The sequence below is a fragment of the Pteronotus mesoamericanus genome, unplaced genomic scaffold (assembly GCF_021234165.1).
Source record: "Pteronotus mesoamericanus isolate MK-2021 breed Mesoamerican mustached bat unplaced genomic scaffold, CSHL_Meso_final contig_702, whole genome shotgun sequence".
Classification (NCBI taxonomy): domain Eukaryota; kingdom Metazoa; phylum Chordata; class Mammalia; order Chiroptera; family Mormoopidae; genus Pteronotus; species Pteronotus mesoamericanus.
In genome coordinates, this window is record NW_026555239.1 from 345375 (window position 1) to 363483 (window position 18109).

The 18109-nt window shown below is 60.2% G+C and overlaps 2 protein-coding genes across 8 annotated transcripts in view; one reads left to right on the forward strand and one right to left on the reverse strand.

The window, feature by feature from the left end:
• The first annotated feature begins 217 nt into the window (after window positions 1-217).
• Window positions 218-10810, forward strand: MAFF (MAF bZIP transcription factor F). 5 transcript variants are annotated; one of them, XM_054582372.1, is made up of 3 exons: window positions 218-435; window positions 8533-8598; window positions 9161-10810. In XM_054582372.1, exons 2-3 carry the CDS (start codon window positions 8563-8565, stop codon window positions 9599-9601), a joined length of 477 nt encoding a protein of 158 aa, XP_054438347.1. In that variant the 5' UTR covers window positions 218-435; window positions 8533-8562; the 3' UTR covers window positions 9602-10810. The 5 variants fall into 5 exon arrangements, with proteins under 5 accessions (XP_054438347.1, XP_054438351.1, XP_054438346.1 ...); XM_054582376.1 differs by lacking the exon at window positions 218-435 and adding an exon at window positions 750-1029 and having other exon boundaries at window positions 9129-10810; XM_054582371.1 differs by lacking the exon at window positions 218-435 and adding an exon at window positions 849-1008 and having other exon boundaries at window positions 9129-10810.
• Window positions 10811-12538: 1728 nt separating this feature from the next.
• TMEM184B (transmembrane protein 184B) overlaps window positions 12539-18109 on the reverse strand; it is a 48141-nt gene continuing 42570 nt past the window's right edge. For 2 of the 3 annotated variants that reach the window (XM_054582379.1, XM_054582377.1), the window contains exons 8-10: window positions 17725-17919; window positions 15842-15862; window positions 12539-14881 (exon numbers count right to left, since the gene is read on the reverse strand). In XM_054582379.1, coding sequence (XP_054438354.1) covers window positions 14640-14881; window positions 15842-15862; window positions 17725-17919 — 458 coding nt within the window. In that variant the 3' untranslated portion in view covers window positions 12539-14639. The remainder of the gene's footprint in view (window positions 14882-15841; window positions 15863-17724; window positions 17920-18109) is intronic. The other variant, XM_054582378.1, reaches the window with a different exon arrangement.

Consider the following 18109-nt stretch of genomic DNA (forward strand, 5'->3'; position numbering starts at 1 on the left):
CACGTGGTTCTCGCGAGGTGTCACGTGAACTCAGCCAGCCTACTAGGGACTGAGAGCCCCGGGGCGGGGCCTGGCTTGTGGGCGGAGTCTGAGTGGGCGGGACAGGGCGGGGCTGAGGAGCCCTGGGGCCGCTCAGGGCCGAGGTGGGGTGGCCAGGGAGGTGACGTCACCGCATGACTGGGTTTTTATGAATGAAAGGAATCCTGTGAGTGAGTAATTCCGGGAAGCTCGCCTTACAACTTCGCAGCGGCCCCCTGCACCGCCCGCCCCACAACAAAACTCAGCTCCTCGCTCTCGCTTTCGGGAGCCAGGCTCGGAGCCACCCGCAGTCGGAACCGGAGGGGAGGCGGACCAGGGCGCGGGCTGGACAGCAGCCCAAACGGCAGCGGGACCCGCGCGTTCCAGGGGCGCCAGGAGAAGCGGGACTGGAGACGGGTGAGGAGCGCGGGTCCGGGACAGGAACCGGCGGGCGGGGGGCCCCACAGGCGGCAGGGTCTCCGTGCCGGGGTACGTGCCTGGGGCGGGGCACCGGGGCCGGCTCACTTGGTGCTCCAGTGTGCCCATCACTGCGACGGCTGGCGCGGGGAGGAGCACAAATCCGGGACGAGTAGGGGCAGAAGCAAGCTTGGCGGGGTGCGGAGGTGACGGGCCTCTTCTGGGGGCGCCGGCCTGGAGGCAGCGAAGCCCGGCAGGAAGGGGCATCGCGGGCTGGCGAGCGTCAGCGTCTGCCCAGGCGAGGCAGGGGGCGGTGTGTGCAAGTACGTGACTCGGTGAGAACAGTCCCTGGACCGGTGCCCGCCAGCCGGGCGTGCTCGGTTTGTTTACGCAGGGCGTGCGTGTGTGTGTGTGTGTGTGCGCGCGCGCGCGCGCGCGCGTGTGTGTTCCCTGGCCTGCGTCCTGAGGATCCTGCCCGATGCGTGCGCGCGAGGTGTACTATGGAAGGAGGGAGGAAGGGAGGGACGGAGAGAAGGAGACGGAGAGAGAGGCAGTCCGCGCACTCCCAGGCGGGTAAGAACCTGTGTGCCAGCGGTGCGTACCTTGGAAAGACTCTACTCAACGACTAAACGCGAAATAGGGGCCTGACCTAGGGAAGCGGCCCCGTTCGTGGCCACACGGGCTGTGGGAATTCTCGGGCTGTCCCCTTTCCTTTAGCAGCCCTGGCGCAGGGTGCTGTTGCTGGAGTTTCCCAGCACTGGGGCCATGTGACCTCGATGTTTATCCCCTGCCCTGAGCCGGAGCGAGCAGCCACACGGTGGGACAAAGTATCAAAGACCCTGCCCAGCAGAGCTGGGGGAGATTCAGGCGGACCCTCTGTACTGTCCTTCATCCCCAGGGTCACCCATCCCTTCAGCCTCAGGAGGGTGTGGATGGGCCAGAGCACCCAGAGCAAAGCGGGAAGGTATGGAGGAATCCTGGGCTTCCTCTGTTTGGTGGCGACTCCGGCTGGTCTGGGTTCTGGAGCTTGTACCTGCTCTGTCCGGGAGGGTGAGACCGGAGGACGGGGTGGAGCTGGTTTCTGTCCTCCTGGTAGTTTCAGTTACAAACGGGACTAGTCTGACATACTTGTTGAGGGCCGGACCTGAGGAGCTAGTTGAGGGACTGAGCCGGCTGGAGTTCCCAGAGTCCTCATCCCGGGGTGGGGGGTGGGGGGGGGGCATGGTCGGCAGGTAGTGGGACCAGCGGTCTTGGTGCGCGGAGGGATAATGCGTGAGAGGTGGGGCCCTAATCCCCTTTGTCAGCCCTGCAGAAAGTCTGAGAGATGTGCTGGGGGCTAGGGATTCCGTGGTTCTACTCTGTCCTCCCCTTCTTCCCACCCATGGGGCTACAGAATCATGGAGGGTGGTCAGCTGATCTTGCTGGAATGAAGAGCCAGATGTTCTTTTAACTTGGAACCTTTAAACCCTGGTGAGTTCTGCTGCCACAGTGGGGACCTCAGTATCCCCGCATGTGGCAGGGACTAGGCTACGTGCAGGTGGCAGGACAGGGGCACACTGGGAGAGGCTGGCAGCCTCTACACACGGACTTTTCTCTAGAACCGTGGGAGAGAACCCAGAGCCAACAGCCCCAGGCCAAGGCCAGGGATGTCCAGGAACGTGTGGGGTTCAAGTAAAGGGAGGTGGCCATCAGGGGCACAAGAACCCATCAGGCCCACCCTCAAAGCTGGGCAGCAGACTTCCCTGCGTAGGGCTAGGGGTCTGGGGACAAGGCGACGCAGCTGGCTGGCTCAGTCACTGGTGGAGACCTGGCACTGAAAGGCTGAACCTCCCATTGGATCACACCTGGGTCTCCACGAGGGCCTTGGGCCCCACGTGGGCTCCCTGGGCCCTGTGCCTCCCGCAGTCCTGACGCCTTTAGCCTGCATCGCCCCGGGGCCTGTCCTGGACCAACGCTGGCAAGGGCACCATGACCGAACCAGACCCACAGCCTGCCCTCCGGGAGCTTACAGTTGTTGAGAGGAGACAGTTGGAGGAAGAACCACCGAACTAAACACCAAACCAGAGCGGAGCTGGGTGGTGTGAGAGGGAAGTCACTCTGGTTTGCAAGTGTGCGGTACAGGCATACCTTGCTTTGGGGGGTGTCACTTTACTGCACTTTGCAGATACTGTGTTTTTTACAAATGGAAGGTCTGTGGCAACCCTACATGGAGCGAGTCTATCGGTGCCGTTTTTCCAACAGGCTCAAATAATGGTTAGCAGTTTTTAGAAACAAAGTCTTTTTTAATTCAGATATGTTCATTGTTTTTTTTTAGACATAATGCTATTGTAATAGACTACTGTATAGTGTAGACACAACTTTTATATACATTGGGAAACCAGAAAATTGCTGCGACTTGCTTAATTGCCATATTTGCTTTATTGCAATGGTCTGAAACCACACCCACAGTATCTCCAAGGTCTGCCAGGAGCAGGGCTCCAACTTACCTGGGGCAATCATGGAAGGCTTCCCTGAGGAGGTGGCCAGTGAGCCAGGCTGTCAGATGGCGTGATGATTGTCTGTGCAGCCCTAAAGGGCAGGGGCTGCGACTCATCCTTGGTCCTTTAGCACTTTCAGGGCCTGGCACAGAGTAGGTGCTTCTTGGTGTTGGCTGATTGATTGAATGAATGAATGAGCACTGAGTCCAATAGGATCCTGAGAAATAGGGGACAAAGAACATGGTTGAGGCATGAAGGCCCCACTTTGCGGGCTAGAGGGGAGGCTTGCATCTCAGGGTTTTGAAATGGGCTGAACACAGGTTTGTAGGTTTGTGTCATTAATGATCCTCTGACAGCCCGCAGGGGAGGAGAGATGGTGGGGACAGAGGCAGAGGCAGGCAAGACTAGAAGCCAGCGAGGAGGCGGCTATGATCATGGTTCAGCTGAAAGAGGAAGTGGTCTCTGGTTGTGCAGGTTGAACAGAGGGACAGTCAAAGCTCATAGTCTCTGAGTTTGTTGTTTTCATGCCTCTGCCTCCAGGAAGCCTTCACTGATTTCCTTTCTTTCTGTAGGACCTCCACTCTGCTAGTGGTCCTGGGGCTCCATTCGGAGCCAGAATCTGACACTCTAAATAGACTCCAAGATTGTCAGGCTAGGAGGTACCGTAGGTGTGGTGGAGGTCTGGCATGTGGGGAAAGTGAGGCCCAGAGAGGGAACAGCATACCTGAAGCCACACAGTGAGTGTGAGTGGGTGGCAGATCTGGAGTGGGATCCCCAGGCTCCTGCTTCCCTGTGGTGCTGGGTCCTCCCAGCTTTGCTCCCCTTTCCCGCAGGGAGGAGGCTTGCCAGTGCTGGCTGCCAAGGCCCGGGAAAACACATTTTTTCCCTCTGTCCTCACGGAGGAAGCAGAATGGTTCAGCGGCCAGAGAGGAGCCCATGCCAGTGGGTGGGCCGTCTGCAGGATGTCCCTGGAATGGACTGGGGTGGGGGGCAGGGAGAGGACTGTGGGAGGCCTTGTGGCTGCTGATTGGGTGGGGCAACTGTCAGTCTCCCAAGAGTAAGTTTATTGTCCCTGCCTCCAGAAGAATGTTAGGAACCTGCAGCCCCTGGAGGTTGCTCAGCTGGCCTCAAAAGGAAGAAGCAGTACGCGTGCGTGTGTGCGTGCGCGCATGTGTCTGTATGAGGGGGAGTGTGGTGGCTGGCACTGAAGAAAGAGCCCTGAGCTGGGGGTCAGGACTCCTGGGTTCCAGCCCACCGCTGCCACCAAACAGCTGCTCAGTTGTCTCAGTGACAGAGCAGGGGGGTTGGATCGGCCACTGTCTCAGGCCCAAGGCCTACCCACCACGCTGGCCAAGGCAGCCCTGTGGAGAGCCCAGTCCCATGGCTTATAGCAGCCCCTGGCCTGGGACTGGAGGCTGAATGCCTGAGGTTATCAGAAAGTTCCCCCTTCTTGTGACTTTCTGTGACTGCCTGACTTTGCTGAGCTAGGGACATTCCTGGGCAAACATGAGGGCCTCAGCTGACACCCAGGATGCGGGTGAGGGGGCTGAGGCTAGACAGGAGGGGAAGGAGGGAAGGGGAAAAGGACAGGTTCAGAGCCTCCCTCGGGCCTAGGAGCGCTCAGAGCCGCAGCCGCCAGTGGGTAGGACCTTCAGCCGTTTTATCGCCTCGGGGGAGGGATGATGGTGAGAGAAGCCAACCATTTGCCACTTCTGACCTTGTCTAAGCCACTCGAATTTTACACACAAAGGCTCCCATAATCATCCCCACTTTACGGGCAAGGAAAACAAAGCCCGGAGAGGAGAAATGTCTCGTCCGACAGGGCAGGCCCTCAAGGTTCTGCATCTGCCATAGCGCCCAATGCTCAGGACCCAGCACCCCACAGGCTCTCAGTTAACCTATATAGGGAGAGGCTCACCCTCTCCCATCAGGTCTCTTTGTATGACCCAGATTGCTGGTGGCACCCAACACCCGACTCCCCCAACAGCTTGCAAGTCCGTATGCGTTTGCAGATCCTGAGCTGACTCCACGCGATTCCTGGCACATCAGGGCGGTGCGGCCCTCGAGACTGGCCAGTCCCGGCTCCTCCCCCTAGAGGTGGGAAAACACAGAGAGAGGCCCTGTGAAGGCCATACTGGAAGGAGGCATGTGGCTCGGTGCGACCTCAGTCCGGGGTGCCACCCATCTTAGCTGTGTGACCCTGGACTGCTCTTTCGACCTCACTGGGCATTATCTCACAGGGCTGTCGGGAGGACCAGGTGTTCCGAATCCCTCCTGATCTGGGGGGAGGCAGCCACTCAGCTGCTGTGTGCCTTCGGGCTAGAGATGTCCTTCCCTGGGTCTTCTCCCCGCCTTGGGTAAAGCGAGGCGGTGGGGCCTTTCCTGTGTGACCCCGTCTGACGGGCAATGCGGGGTAGAAGCGAGGCCCCAATGATCCCTACAGGCCTGGTCCCTCCTGGGCAGACTCGGCTTTTCTCACGACCCCGCAGATGCTCAGTGACGTCTACCCTTGGCTCCACCAAAACTCGGAGAGCAGGTGTTATTTTTACAGACGAGAAAGCGGAGACCCAGAGAGGTGGAGTAGCTTGCCCAAGGTCACACAGCCTGGAAACAGAGCCAGGGCTCATAATCCAGTGCTCCTTTCCTTATTTCCCACGCCCCACCTGGGGGCCAAGCATCCTGAGGACAGAACCCCATCTGCTCCTGTGCCCTTCTCCTGGTGTCTGGGTACCTGTCCTGCTATGAAGAAGCCAGGAGGCAGATGAAAAGGAGGAAGAGTTGGAGATGCAGCCAGGAGGTTTTTTTCTCGATGATATTCATCTGGGCTTGGGCTTGGCACTCGGCTCAGACACTGACAGGCTAGGTGACAGGCGGTGTCAGAGGCTGCACCCATCCACGCCTCACTGGTGCCTGCTCCCTGCAGGCCCCATGCTGACGGCCTCAGCGCCCAGACCTGCCTCAGCCTGGTTCCTGCGTGTGGAGCCCCCTGTCTGGTGGACAGACAACGGAACAGGCCATCATAACGCTGGGGAATGCCTAACACGTCCCAGGGGTCAGGGAGGGCTTCCTGGAGGAGGAGATGTCTACACCCAGAGCAGGATGAGTAGGAGTCTGCCAGATAAAGTCAGGGAAAATGTTACAGGGCGTGGGGCGGCCCAGAGCAAGAAAGCGTGGGGGTGAAAGGAAGTGAAAGAAATTCCACGTGGTTGGAATGCAGAACAGAGGTGGAGAGCGGGGGCGAAGGAGCCTGGGGGCCCCGTGGGGGGCCCGGACCCTGTCCCCAGGGCAGTCCGGAGCCACGGCAGGTCTCCGTCTGGGTGATGGCATGGTCAGGCCCACACGGTGGAAAGATCCTCCGAGTGCGGCGTGGAGGACGAGCGGACGTACCAGGACCTCCCGGGGGGGGGGGGGGTGTGTGCTGGGGGTGGTGTATGAGGGTCTCCAGGTGGTGTCTGTGACAACAGGGCAGGGTCCTGCCCTGGGGCTTTCTGGGCCTCAGTCTCCCCCAGCTCTACCACGAGAGCATGGGTGGTGCTGAACACCCTCCCCGCCCAGGGCCAGTGTGGCTGCCTCTGTCAGGGGACCTCTTGAAGTGCCAACTTCCCTTTCCTGTGCCAGGCCTTGCTTCCCTGTGGGGTGTAGATCCCCTGGCTGTGTGGGCCAGCGGAGCTGGGGGATTTCTAAGAAACCCTGGACGGCCCCCACCCCGGCCTGAGTCACGCTGAGAACGCAGCAACCGTCACTTGAGCTTCTGCTCCGTGCCAGGCACCCCTCTAAGCACTGGGGATACAGCCGTGGACAAGACAAGGTCTCTGCTGCCGAGAGCTGGCATGCTAGTGGGGAGGCAGCCACTGAACAAATAGGTAAAATATATGTGGGTAGTAATAATTACAGTACACATAGTGAGAAGTGCTGTAGAGAAACATGAGCCCTGGCTGGTGTGGCTCAGCTGGTTGAGCACTGGCCTGAGAACCAAAGGGTCGCCAGTTCGATTCCCAGTCAGGGCACATGCCTGGGTTGTGGGCCAGGTTCCCAGTAGGGGGCTTGTGAGAGGCAACCACACATTGCTGTTTTTCTCCTTCTCTTTCTCCCTCCCTTCTGCTTGTTCTAAAAATAAATAAATCTTTAAAAAAAAAAGAAACTTGAGGTAGGGAAGGGAGGCAGGGAGAGTGTGTGAGCATGTGTGTGTATGTGTGGGCATGTGTATCAAGGGTTGGGAATTCTAAATTGAGTGAGAACAAGAGATGTGAAGAGAGACCTGCAGGAAGTGAGGAAGCCAACTCTGGCTATTTAAGGGAAGAGGACGCCGGGCAGGTGGAAGAGCCAGTGCCCAGGCCCAGGGAGCCGCGTGTGTGGAAGGTTTAAGGAGGCAGATGTAGCTAGAGCAGAGGGAGGGAGGGCGGGAGGGAGAGAGAGGAAGCAGGAGCTGAAGTCAGGTGTTTGCGGAGGCCACATCATGTAGTGCCTCGTGAGCCACTGTGGTGACTTTGGCTGTAACCCACGTGAGATGGGAGCCATGGGGGGGGTCCTGAGAGAGGAGTATGATCTGACTTAACACCCACATATCACCCATGGAGAAACTGAGGCGCAAAGAGTTTCGCTGATGTTCCAGAACCCCACCACTGGTGAGTGGGACAACCTCTGAAGGGACCCAGAGTGTCTGGCGCCCACGTCGGCGCACTTCCTGTCTCTCTGCTGCGCCTCGGGGGACACCTGGGCCTGCCAGGATGGGTCAGAGGCCGGCCGCACGGGCAGCTCAGGCCACCAAGGTCTGGGCCTGGGTTTCACCCCCTGCCTGGGGGGAACGGATGGGGTGCTGGTCTCAGACCGCCCTCCTGCCCTCTCCTCCTTTGCTCCTCACCGCCATCTCGTTCCCATGGGGATCATCAGATGAGCCAAGGGAACTCTGGGAGACAGTCCCTTTCCCAGCCCAGAGCAGCGACCACCGGCCTGCAGGATGCACCCCACCCCGTGTTTCCCCGGTGCCAAGCACATGCCAGGGCAACGGCAAATCCGCTCTGGGCTGCCCAGGTGGGGGCAGCGTTTCCAGGAACGGGTCTGGATCAGGGAGGTCTGTGCAGGGGGAAGGGCGGGGCCGGGATTTCCTGCATTTGGATGGGGCACTGGCTGGAACTTGTGAAATGTCTTTGACTAGGACACATGTGTTTTGTGCACTTTTCCCTATGTAGTTTGTGTTTTAATGAAAAGATTTTTTTAAATAAAACAAAATACACATGCCTGGCCTCCATGTGGAAGGCTGGCTGGGGGAGAGGGCCCACTCATTTGATGCACGCTTACTGAGAACCTACTATGTGCCAGGCACTGATTTTGGCACATTGATGCAGTAGTAGGACAGGCAAGGCCTTGACCCTCGTGGACTTATATTTTGGAGGAAGAGGGATGGGAGGGAGAGAGACAGACCATAAACAAGTCATCCAACATAAAAATAATTGCAGCAGAGGTGACTGTTAGGAAGGTTAGTAAATGGGGTTAAACGATATGATGCAAGGGGATGTTTTAGCCAGGCAGACCTCTTTGAAGAGGTGGTATTAAGCAAAGATATAAATGATGAAGAGCTCCTATGGGAGATAAAGTGACCTTGGTCTCCTCTCTCCCCTAGGTCTCAGCCCAGAGGGCACCTTCTGCAAACATGTCTGTGGATCCCTTATCCAGCAAAGCCCTGAAGGTGAGACGGGGGCCCCTGCCGTCACCCGTCCCACCCACCCCGCCACAGGCTGAGCTCTCCACCCCACTTCCCCCACTTCCCCTTCAGTACCTGGAATCCCCAAGGGCCGTCCAGCAGGCATCAGACGTTCAGAAGGCCACGGCTGGAAACCAGGAGACTGGGTTCTGGCCATAGGCTGCGTCGTTCCCCCACTTCCCCGTCGGGCAGGTCACTTCCCTCTCTGGACCTGTTTCCCCATCAGGACAATGCCCACTGGCCTGCAGAACTTGAGAGGTGCTTTCCCAGGTTTCTTTGGCCGAGTCTGGGCCTGGTTGCTGGGTTAGAATTTGGGCTGAACTCTGGCGTGGCTCCTTGTGTGTTCAGACCCTGGTTTGGTCCAGTTTCCCTTTGCGGACTCCTGCCCCACTTAGAGGCCTGGGAACAAGTCCAGCCACCGCCCCCTGCCGTGCCTATGGCTGCTGCCCAGCACCTGATGCGTGCTAGGCTCAGGGCTCACGGCCTACAGGCAAGGGTGCAACCCTGGGCCTCAGTTTCCCCATGCACCCACCGTGCTGCCCCACAGATCAAGCGCGAGCTCAGTGAGAACACGCCGCACCTGTCCGACGAGGCGCTGATGGGGCTGTCAGTGCGCGAGCTGAACCGGCACCTGCGTGGGCTCTCTGCCGAGGAGGTGACAAGGCTCAAGCAGCGGCGCCGCACCCTCAAGAACCGCGGCTACGCTGCCAGCTGCCGCGTGAAGCGCGTGTGCCAGAAGGAAGAGCTGCAGAAGCAGAAGTCGGAGCTGGAGCGCGAGGTGGACAAGCTGGCGCGCGAGAACGCCGCCATGCGCCTGGAGCTCGACGCCCTGCGCGGCAAGTGCGAGGCCCTGCAGGGCTTCGCGCGCTCAGTCGCCGCCTCCCGCGGGCCCGCCGCGCTAGTGGCGCCCGCTAGCGTCATCACCATCGTCAAGTCGGCCCCGAGCCCGGGCCCCGCCCCCGGCCCCGCCCCTGCCGCCTGCTCCTAGTGCCCAAGGCCCCCGACTTTGCCCCATTCCCAAGCCACGCCCCTCCGACCCCAGCTCCCTTCCCAAAGTGCCTGAGCACAACCCTGTCCCCAGGTGCCATTTCTCTGCAGCCCCTGTGGTTATCACAGGTCCTCTCCCCAGAGTCTGTCTTCCTCATGCAGCCCTTGAAACTGGGACCTAGTAGCCCTGGGAAGGGGCGACTTTGGCGAGATAGAGGGTAGGGTGGGGCTGCGGTCAAGGGTCTCCCTTGGCTGAAAGTTCAGCCGATCGGGAGGATGGGATACAGAGCAGTTTAAGTTAGAGAAGAGCCATCGAGGAGAAGAGGGCCACCCCTCACTTTGTAAACTGTTTGCTTAGATTGTGCCAATGGCCCCTCCCCATCCTCCTGGGATGCATCACTAGGTTTGACCCTGTATTTGTCTTGTGGGACTGTCCAGCTGGGAAGCTGATGCTCCCCCCTCCGCCTTGGGTCTGGGGAAATCACCTAGTGAAGCCCAGTTAACAGGTGGGGAAACAGGTCTCCAGTGGATGGGCCACATGTGCTTAGTGGTTGAACTGGATCCTAAAGCCAGGTTCTCCCACTGCTGTCTTGAGATCCCAGCTATGGTTGTCAGGGGGGCAGTGGACAGGGGCTGGAAACAGGTGGAAGGGCCTCCGTGGCCGGGGAGACGGCGGTGAGCCAAGGTAAGAGAAGTAGAGGGAGAGAGAAGGTGATGCAGGTGGAAGAGAGGGAAGGGGCTGGCCAGCCAAAGAGGAAGGGGAAATGAGAAGACAGGTCCTGGAGTCTTACAGCCTGGGGCGGGGGGGGTCCCACCTCTTCCCTGCAACTGTCCACCCCGGGGCGAGGGCTGCCCACTGCCATTGATTGTTTGGGGAAGCCCAGCCCAACCCTCCCCCTCCCCCCACTGTTTATTTATTGCACGAATCTAAGTTATTCTCTCCAGCTGAGCACTAGCGCCCACCACTCCCCCCCAGGAGAAGTGGCATGGGGCGCTGAGCTGGACTTTATATTTTATATCTGCAAATAAATCACATTTTATCTTATATTTAGGGAAAGCCGGATAGCAGCAACAACCCAAAAATGTTTTTAAAAAAATTGCCCGGCCCCCAGAATTTATTTATTTTCTGACTTACAGTAAGCGAGTTACCCGCCTTCTGTATTTTGTAGACTCTGAATAAAGTCAAGTTCTTTATTTCCATAGTGAAGAAGTGTGTCCTGAGATATGGTTTTTTGGGGGCATCTAAATGAGGTCCCCAAGATGGGAGTCCTGCTTTCCACCGCAGGAAGGTTTAGCCCTAGTTTGCAAATAACTATGCTGCCCTGGCCAGGTGGCTCAGTTGGTCGCAGTGTCGTCCTGTGCACCAAAATCTTGTGGGTTTTGTCCTTGGTCAGGGTACATAGCTAGGTTGTGGGTTTGGTCCCCGGTTGGGGTGCAAACAGGAGGCAACTGATCGGTTTCTCTCTTACACTGTTTTTCTTCTCCCCCCCACTTCCTCTTTCTAAAATCAATAAACATCCTCGGGTAAGAATTAAAAACACAAAAAAGCTATGCACCATTACTAGCTCCTGCAGGGGCTTGGGGGCGCTGGAGGTGGAAGCCTGGACAGGTAATGCCAAAATACCTGTCCTTCCATCTGGGAGCCTGAGCCAAGGGTCCTCGCTGGGGAAGACAAAGCCGGGGACACAATGACACGTGTGGTTAAATTTCCTGGGCATCCCTTCAGCGAAAACACAGTCCTACCCTGGAAGCAAACTCCCAGATTGAAGAGTAATTCTTCCAGCACTTTCACATCAAGGTCTAGTTTTCTACAGCCAGGTAGGAAATACTTCCATCATGTTCCAGAAGGCACGGGGAGGCCGGGGGAGAGGTGGCCCTCTCGGCCCCAGCCCGCAGGCCCCAGGCAGACGGAGCACACCGCGTGGCTCAGGAAATCAGGGTTTGAATCCAGGTATGCGTTCTAGCTGTGTGACTTTTGATAACTTATTTAATAGAGCCTTGCAGCCTCAGTTTACCCCTCTACCAGAAAGTACTCCCAGGGCACAGGTGTGACAAGCACTGGGAACTGGAGGGCTGCACAGAATGAGGCTTTACAAGAACGCGCACCACTGCAGTGAGGATTCTGCGTGGCTGGGCATGAGTGTGAAGATGGCGGGGCTGGGAGAAGGTGCAGGATATGAGAGTGGGGAAAAGACCAAACCACGTGGGGCGGCTTGGTCCACAGGCCTTCCTCCCCCCACAGGCTGGAGCCCGCAATCCCCACCCGGTCCTGAGATGCTGGGCTCAGGCCAGCGGAAAAGGCAGCCGGAAGCTGCAGGAGGGATGAGCTGAGGCTGGGAATTTCCCCGCCCCCGCTGCATTCCTGAGTGCCTAAGTCAGCGCAGCCAGCGCCCCCCGCCCCGCCCCCCCCCCTCCCGCCTGAGAGGGCATGCGGAGGTGGCGGCAGGAAGGTGCTCTGCTTGGCCAGATACCTGCCCTGGTGATAGGGGCAGTGCCCCCTGCCAGGCAGGCACCAGCCAAGGCGCTGCCCCCAGGGAAGGCACCTAGGCTCCCATGGTGGGGGTGGGCTCAGGGAGGCAGGGAGACAACTTGGAAAGAGTGAGGACCCTAGGAAATCTCCTCGGCTCCCTGAGACGCCTGCAGGAAGGGCACTGCCAATGGGCGGGGAGGGCGGGCGCTTTAGGACCAAGGCTGCCACCATGTCCTGCGGGCCACAGGGGGTGGGGGCACTGTCCAGTGGGGACCTGGACCCCAATTTTAGTCTCTGACATGAACCCTCCCATCACCTACATGCTATGCAGCGGAGGGACCAGGGTTTCCTAAGGCACCACCGCCCACAGCCACGAAACCCACCCCACACCCACCGGGGTGGGAAGAGGAAGGAACAGACCTCACCCACAGGCAGAGATTTCAATACAATCTATATTATCTCATATATATATTTCTTCTTTCTCACTTTATTTGCTCACTTCTGTCACGCATTTAAAATGTCACAGAGACCAAAATAGAGCGACTTTCTGGTGGAACTCATGGCAGTCATACACGAGATACAAAACTAGGGGACTCTGTCTTTTCATACATCATACAATTAATTTTTCAAGTATTTTTTATGTACAAAGAGCTACTCTATCAGGAAAAAAATTAAAAAAAAAAAAAAAAGACAAGGTAGGTTACAAATGCTAGGAAGGAGTGGCGTGGTCAGGCGTGCTCCCAGGCCCGTCTCCCCAAGGGGCCGCTGGCTCCCTGCGCGGAGCCGAGCCGGGGGACGGGCCGGGGCGGGCAGAGGCTGGGCACAGGGAGCCGGCCGCACACTTTGGCCTGGAGGGAGAATCAGAGAAATAGGTTTGTGGAAGGAAACAGCGGGGGAGGGAGCGGAAGTCGTTGTCAGTGGTCTGCACCAGCCCGCGACTCGGGGCAGGCTGGCCGGGCTCGCCCGACAGGGGCCCGAAAGCCGGCCTCCGGTTCCCCACGAGCAGGCCTCTGTTCCCCTCAGGGGGCTGGCTCGGTCACAGGGGCCAGGAGCCCAGAAAGGCGACTGGGATGGAACCCCTACCTGACTGACCCTTGGCACAGTTCGCTCCAGGAGTGGCCACAAGGAAGGAGACGCTGGAGCTGCAGAGCAGGCCCCCTCTCGCCGCCCCTCCCCCAGGCTGCTGCAGCCCTAACCAGAGTGCCACCTGGGGACAGGGTGCTCTGCCTGCAGAAACAAGCAGTGTCCACTGAACGCAAGCCCAGCCCACACGGGGGCTCCAGGTGTGTGGGTGCGGAGGAGGGCAAGGGCAGGGGGCAGGTGGCCCTGGCCCCCCCCCCCCCGAGGCCCAGGGGCGCCTGGCCCAGCACTGCAGGGTCCTGAGTGCCAGCAGCTTATGGGGAGCCCCGGGGAGTGTCTGGGATACACTGAAGGCCTAGAGAGGGGGAGCTTTCACATGTGACTAAGGCACAGAAGAGACGGGCTGGGGGACCAGAGGACCAGAGGACGCCGCCAGGCCCAGTGTGGGTCCGGGCCAGGCCCTGCGCTGCGGGCCCCAGCCCTCTGCCCGCCCCGCCCAGAACTGTCCTCCAGAGGCTGGTCTGAAAGGTGGAGGCTCAGATTCCCCCCCTGAAATGGGAGGGAGGAGCCACAGCAACAGACCAGGACCCAGCCAAGGTTCTGACCACTCAGCCTGGGAAGGAAGCGGGAGCCCCTGTCCCTCTGAGCAACCAGGCAGTGAGGGCTCTGTCCAAAAGTGCTCTCAAGAAGACAGAGCCCGGGTGTGGGGAGAGCGGGGGCAGTGTGGGCTGCTGGCTGTCCTCAGCAGGTCAGGAGGAAGGGGCGTAAGACAGGCAGAGGAACAGCCATGGAGAAGACACCCAGGGGCTCAGGGACCCCCACTTGGGAGAGGCTGCATCACCAGAAGAGGGACCCAGAGGAACCTGAGCACCCTTCCCAGCGGGACCTGTGGCTCTCAGAGCCTGGCTCTGACCCCTGCAGCATGCCAGGCAGGCCCGGGTCAGCAGGGGGTTCCCAGGGTGTCCCCTCCTCCTGCCCAGATGAGGCTAATCTGGCATTAGACAAAAGGCGACAGGGAGGGCACAGGGGGGGAAGAGCTGTATTGCACGGTGTTGGGGGTGGGGCTGTAAGTCTCCTGGGGAGGGCGACCGCCTGGGGACAGAGCCGAGGAGGCTGTGGTTGCTGGTCCACAACACAAGCGTCTGGGTCTGGGGCACAGCTGGTCCCGTGCTGCCACCGCGGGAAGAGCCGCAGAGGCAGGGGAGTCGCTCGCCGTATACTCTGCTCCTGGCCCTGGCCCTGGCCCTGGCCCTGCCAGCCGGGCCTTGTACGGATATTCCTGAAGGCTAGAGGGTGAGCCGAGTGTTCCCTCGGCAGGCGGCAACTGGCTGTTCCTCTGGAAGCGACATGTGAGAGTCTCTGGTCCAATAAATTAAAGGGCGATGCCAAAGGTGTGCCAGCCTGCCTCCTGGCCGGGGCGTGAGGCTGGAGGGGGCACACGCTGCCCTGGGCCAAGGTACCAATCCTCTGCCAGCAGCAGCCGCCACACTTAGAACTCGTCGTCAGAGCTGAGCAGGAGAGTCTTCTCGTTGTCGCGGGCGCCACTGAGGCTGTGGGAGCGTGAGAGGCTGTGGGCGCCGCCGTGCCAGGCGGGCCCAGGCTCCAGGGTGGACTGCTGCGTGTACTGCTGGTAGGCAGGCGAGAAATTGTGGATGGCGTCCTGCACGATGTCGTGCGGGTTCATGGTCTCCTTGAGGCTGCTGGAGATGCTCTTCATGGGGGCGCAGCGGCCTGCAGGGCAGGAGCAGGAGGCGAGGGTGAGGGGCTGCCGCGGTGGGAGGCGCAGTGGCTCGGACCCACCCCTAGTCCTGGGGCCCACCCCCAAGGTTGTGCCATCCAACCGCCCCGTCCTGGGACAGAGACCAGGGTCCTGGACGGGAGAGGGCACAGGCAAAGAACTGGCTCCTCTGGCTAGGGCACAGGGCAGAGCGCCCCTGCAGGGAGTGGAGGCTCGCAGCCACGGGCTGAGCCTGCCCGTGGGCCAGGGTGGGAGGTGGAGACCGGGCGATGCAGGCAAGGAGGCCAGACGGCTCCAGGGAGGCAGGCCGGGCCCAGCATCCACTGAAGGTGGGGGTGTTGGGGAAAGGGGCTCAGGAGCCAGGGGTGCCCAGGCTCCACAGGTGCCAGCCCTGCCCCCTCTCCTGGGGGAGTGGACCAGGGACCCGCTCCATCCGGACCGCTGCAGAGGCGGGGACCCACGGCAGAGCAGACAGCTTCCCTGGCTCCCATCTGGGCGGGGAGAGCCACCTGCCCTGATGTGCTGATCTGAATTCCCGCCCCCAACAAATGGTCCCCACGGGCCCAGGCCACAGAACTGAGCGGCAACGCATGAGCTCAACTCGAATCCTGGTCTTCAGCCTCAACTTGAAGCTGGAACTTGCCTGCTCTTTGCACCTTCGTATCCTCTGCCATGGGACATGCTAAACACCCCTGGCTTCCCATGAATGAGTGCTGTGCCCCAGAACCAGACAGGGCGGATTTCAGGACAATGAAAGACCAGGGCAGATGCAGGCAAGCTCTACAGAGGACGGCCCTGGGCAGGCAGGTGCTCTGGGCTCTGCCACCCAGAGGTAAACGTGGGGAAGGAGACAGGGATACAGCTAAGAGAAGCAGCTAGGGAGAGAGGCATGCTGGTGACAGTGACCAGGACTGGCGTGAGGGACTGGCGTGCAGACTGAGAGCAGAACCTACCGTAAGGACCGTATGTTGGCACTGCCCGCGGCCAAACCCGGGGCAAAAGCAGGGCAGGCAGGGGAGGGGGAGGGAAGCAGGAGAAATAGAGAAGACAAGAAGACAGCTGAGTGAACGCCACGTGCCCACCACCGCGGCCAGCGCCACCGCACGCCCCGCCACCCCCACCCCTCGGCCCCTCCAACACCAAGGCAGCCCACCTAGAGGTGGTTCCTTCTGTGGCTGGATGGGGCACAAACAGTGGACACCGGGACGGCCGTCCGCGCTCGACCTCCTGCCCTGAGCCAGGACCCCCCACACCCACTTCTTGCAGGCTTGGCTGCGGCCACGAGGCCTGTGCTCCGTGCTCTGCAGGCCTCTTGCTGCTTCCCAGACAGGAAACTGAGGCTGGGACAGGGGCTTCTTGTGCAGGTCGCGCAGCGGGCAGAGACGGCTCTGAGCCCATGCCCGGCTGGAGAGCGAGGGGCTGGGCACTGTGGTCAGCGGGTGCACGGCTGGCCAGGACCGGCACAGCGGGGTGCGAGGGTGAGCAGCAGCTTCCCCTGGCTGGGTGGGGTCCCTGCCAGAGCTAGGCCACTGGGGGTGGTGTGTCTGGGGGGCTGCGGGTCAGAAGACAGCCAGGGCGTCCCTGAGAGCCTCGGTAGGGCCACCACGTGCAGAAATGGTTCCTTCAACCATCTGAAACCTTCACAGGCCCCCGGCACAAAGGTGACTTTCCCGAGGGCGCAGGGTCTGTCAGGACCATGGCCAAGGGACGTCCCTCAACACTGGGAAGGTGTTCACTGGATCCTTCCAACTGGGGTCCTCGGGGGAAGCAAGGGGGACGCCAGCCAGCAGCGGTGAGCTGGGGCCAGCGGCTCCTGGCTCTGAGCAGTGTGCGGTCAAATACGGAAAAAGCTCCTACAGCCCCCAGCCAGCCTGCGCTGGGAACTCGAGCCAAGAGGCCTGGGGCACGGCTCAGGCTGTGCCTCCGGCAACCACTCAGGCATTCCCAGGCCTCCTCCCAACCAGGGAAAGGACCTGGCAGTGAGGGGGCGGGGGCTGAGGAGCCCGGCCGCAGGCCAGGCCGGTGCCTCTACACTGTCCTCAGTACAGGCGGCCCGGGGCCTGTGGTGGGCACGGTGGTGGGCCTGGGGAAGTGGGGTTCCTGCCCCCAGCTGTGTGGGAAGGGATCTGCGGCAGGCGAGCTCCAGCGCAGACTAGGCCAGGAGGCTTCCCCACCCCCACCCCCCAATCCTCACCTCAGGCCACCCCGTCCCATCATTTCAGGCACTCCCAGCCTCCTCTTCCTGTCCCCTCCTGGACCTCCCTCCCTGCCCAGCAGCAGCCAGAGGCTGCCCCCCACCCCAATCACACCCTGTCCGGCCCAAGCCCAGACCAGTTACTGTAGAATCTCCGAGGGCCAGACGTGGGGCTTTTAAGACTCTCCAGGGTGCTCTGGTGTAGAACTACAGTTTCCTATCTCTGGTCTAACAGAGAGGAAGAGCAACAGGTGTAAAAAGAAACAAAGAGAAAAAAAAAAGGCTGTTCAAAGCTATTACCACATGAGTCTGTTTCTGAGAAGTAATCAGGTTGGGGAAAAAAAAAAAGCAGCTTAGAAACAGAATTCTAGGATAAAATGGGTAACTATGTTCAATGCCAGGAACCTGACTATTCTAATACCTGTGCCCTGACCTTCCCCAAGGGTTACTGGGCCGTATCACCTCTGGGTCTCCGAACCCCAGACCTGCTGTAAAAGGTGGGCCTGGCCTCCTGGCCACACCTACACACACCTGGGGACTCCCGAGCCCTCCGTGCCTGTAGGACACCAGGGCAGCGGGGCCCTGGGCAGGGCTAGTCACACCCCTCCTGCTGGGGGTCACCGCCAGGACCCTGGCTCATACCTTGTGCATCCAGCCTCTTGTCAGCGTAGACCTTGTAGGTGAAAGCGTGGCGCAGGGCCAGAGCTGCAAAGAACATCTCCACGCAGATGATGAAGTCCTGGTAGCCAGCCGCCACGGTGCCCTCTCCCACTGATACCCGGGCCGAGTGGATCTTGGGGATGGCCCCACACTTCTCCAGGATGGCCAGGAGCATGCCTGGAAGGGGGGCGTGTCTGGCCCAGGCCGACCTCCTTCCCAGCCCCCAGTGCCCCCACCAGCCACACGCCAGGCGGTTGGAAGCAGGGCCCACAGTTGATCCCGCAGGGCGGGGCTGCTGACACGGCCAAGGCCACTGAGAAACCCCGTGCCCCTAGATCCTTTCTGGCCACCAACACCGAGATGTCAT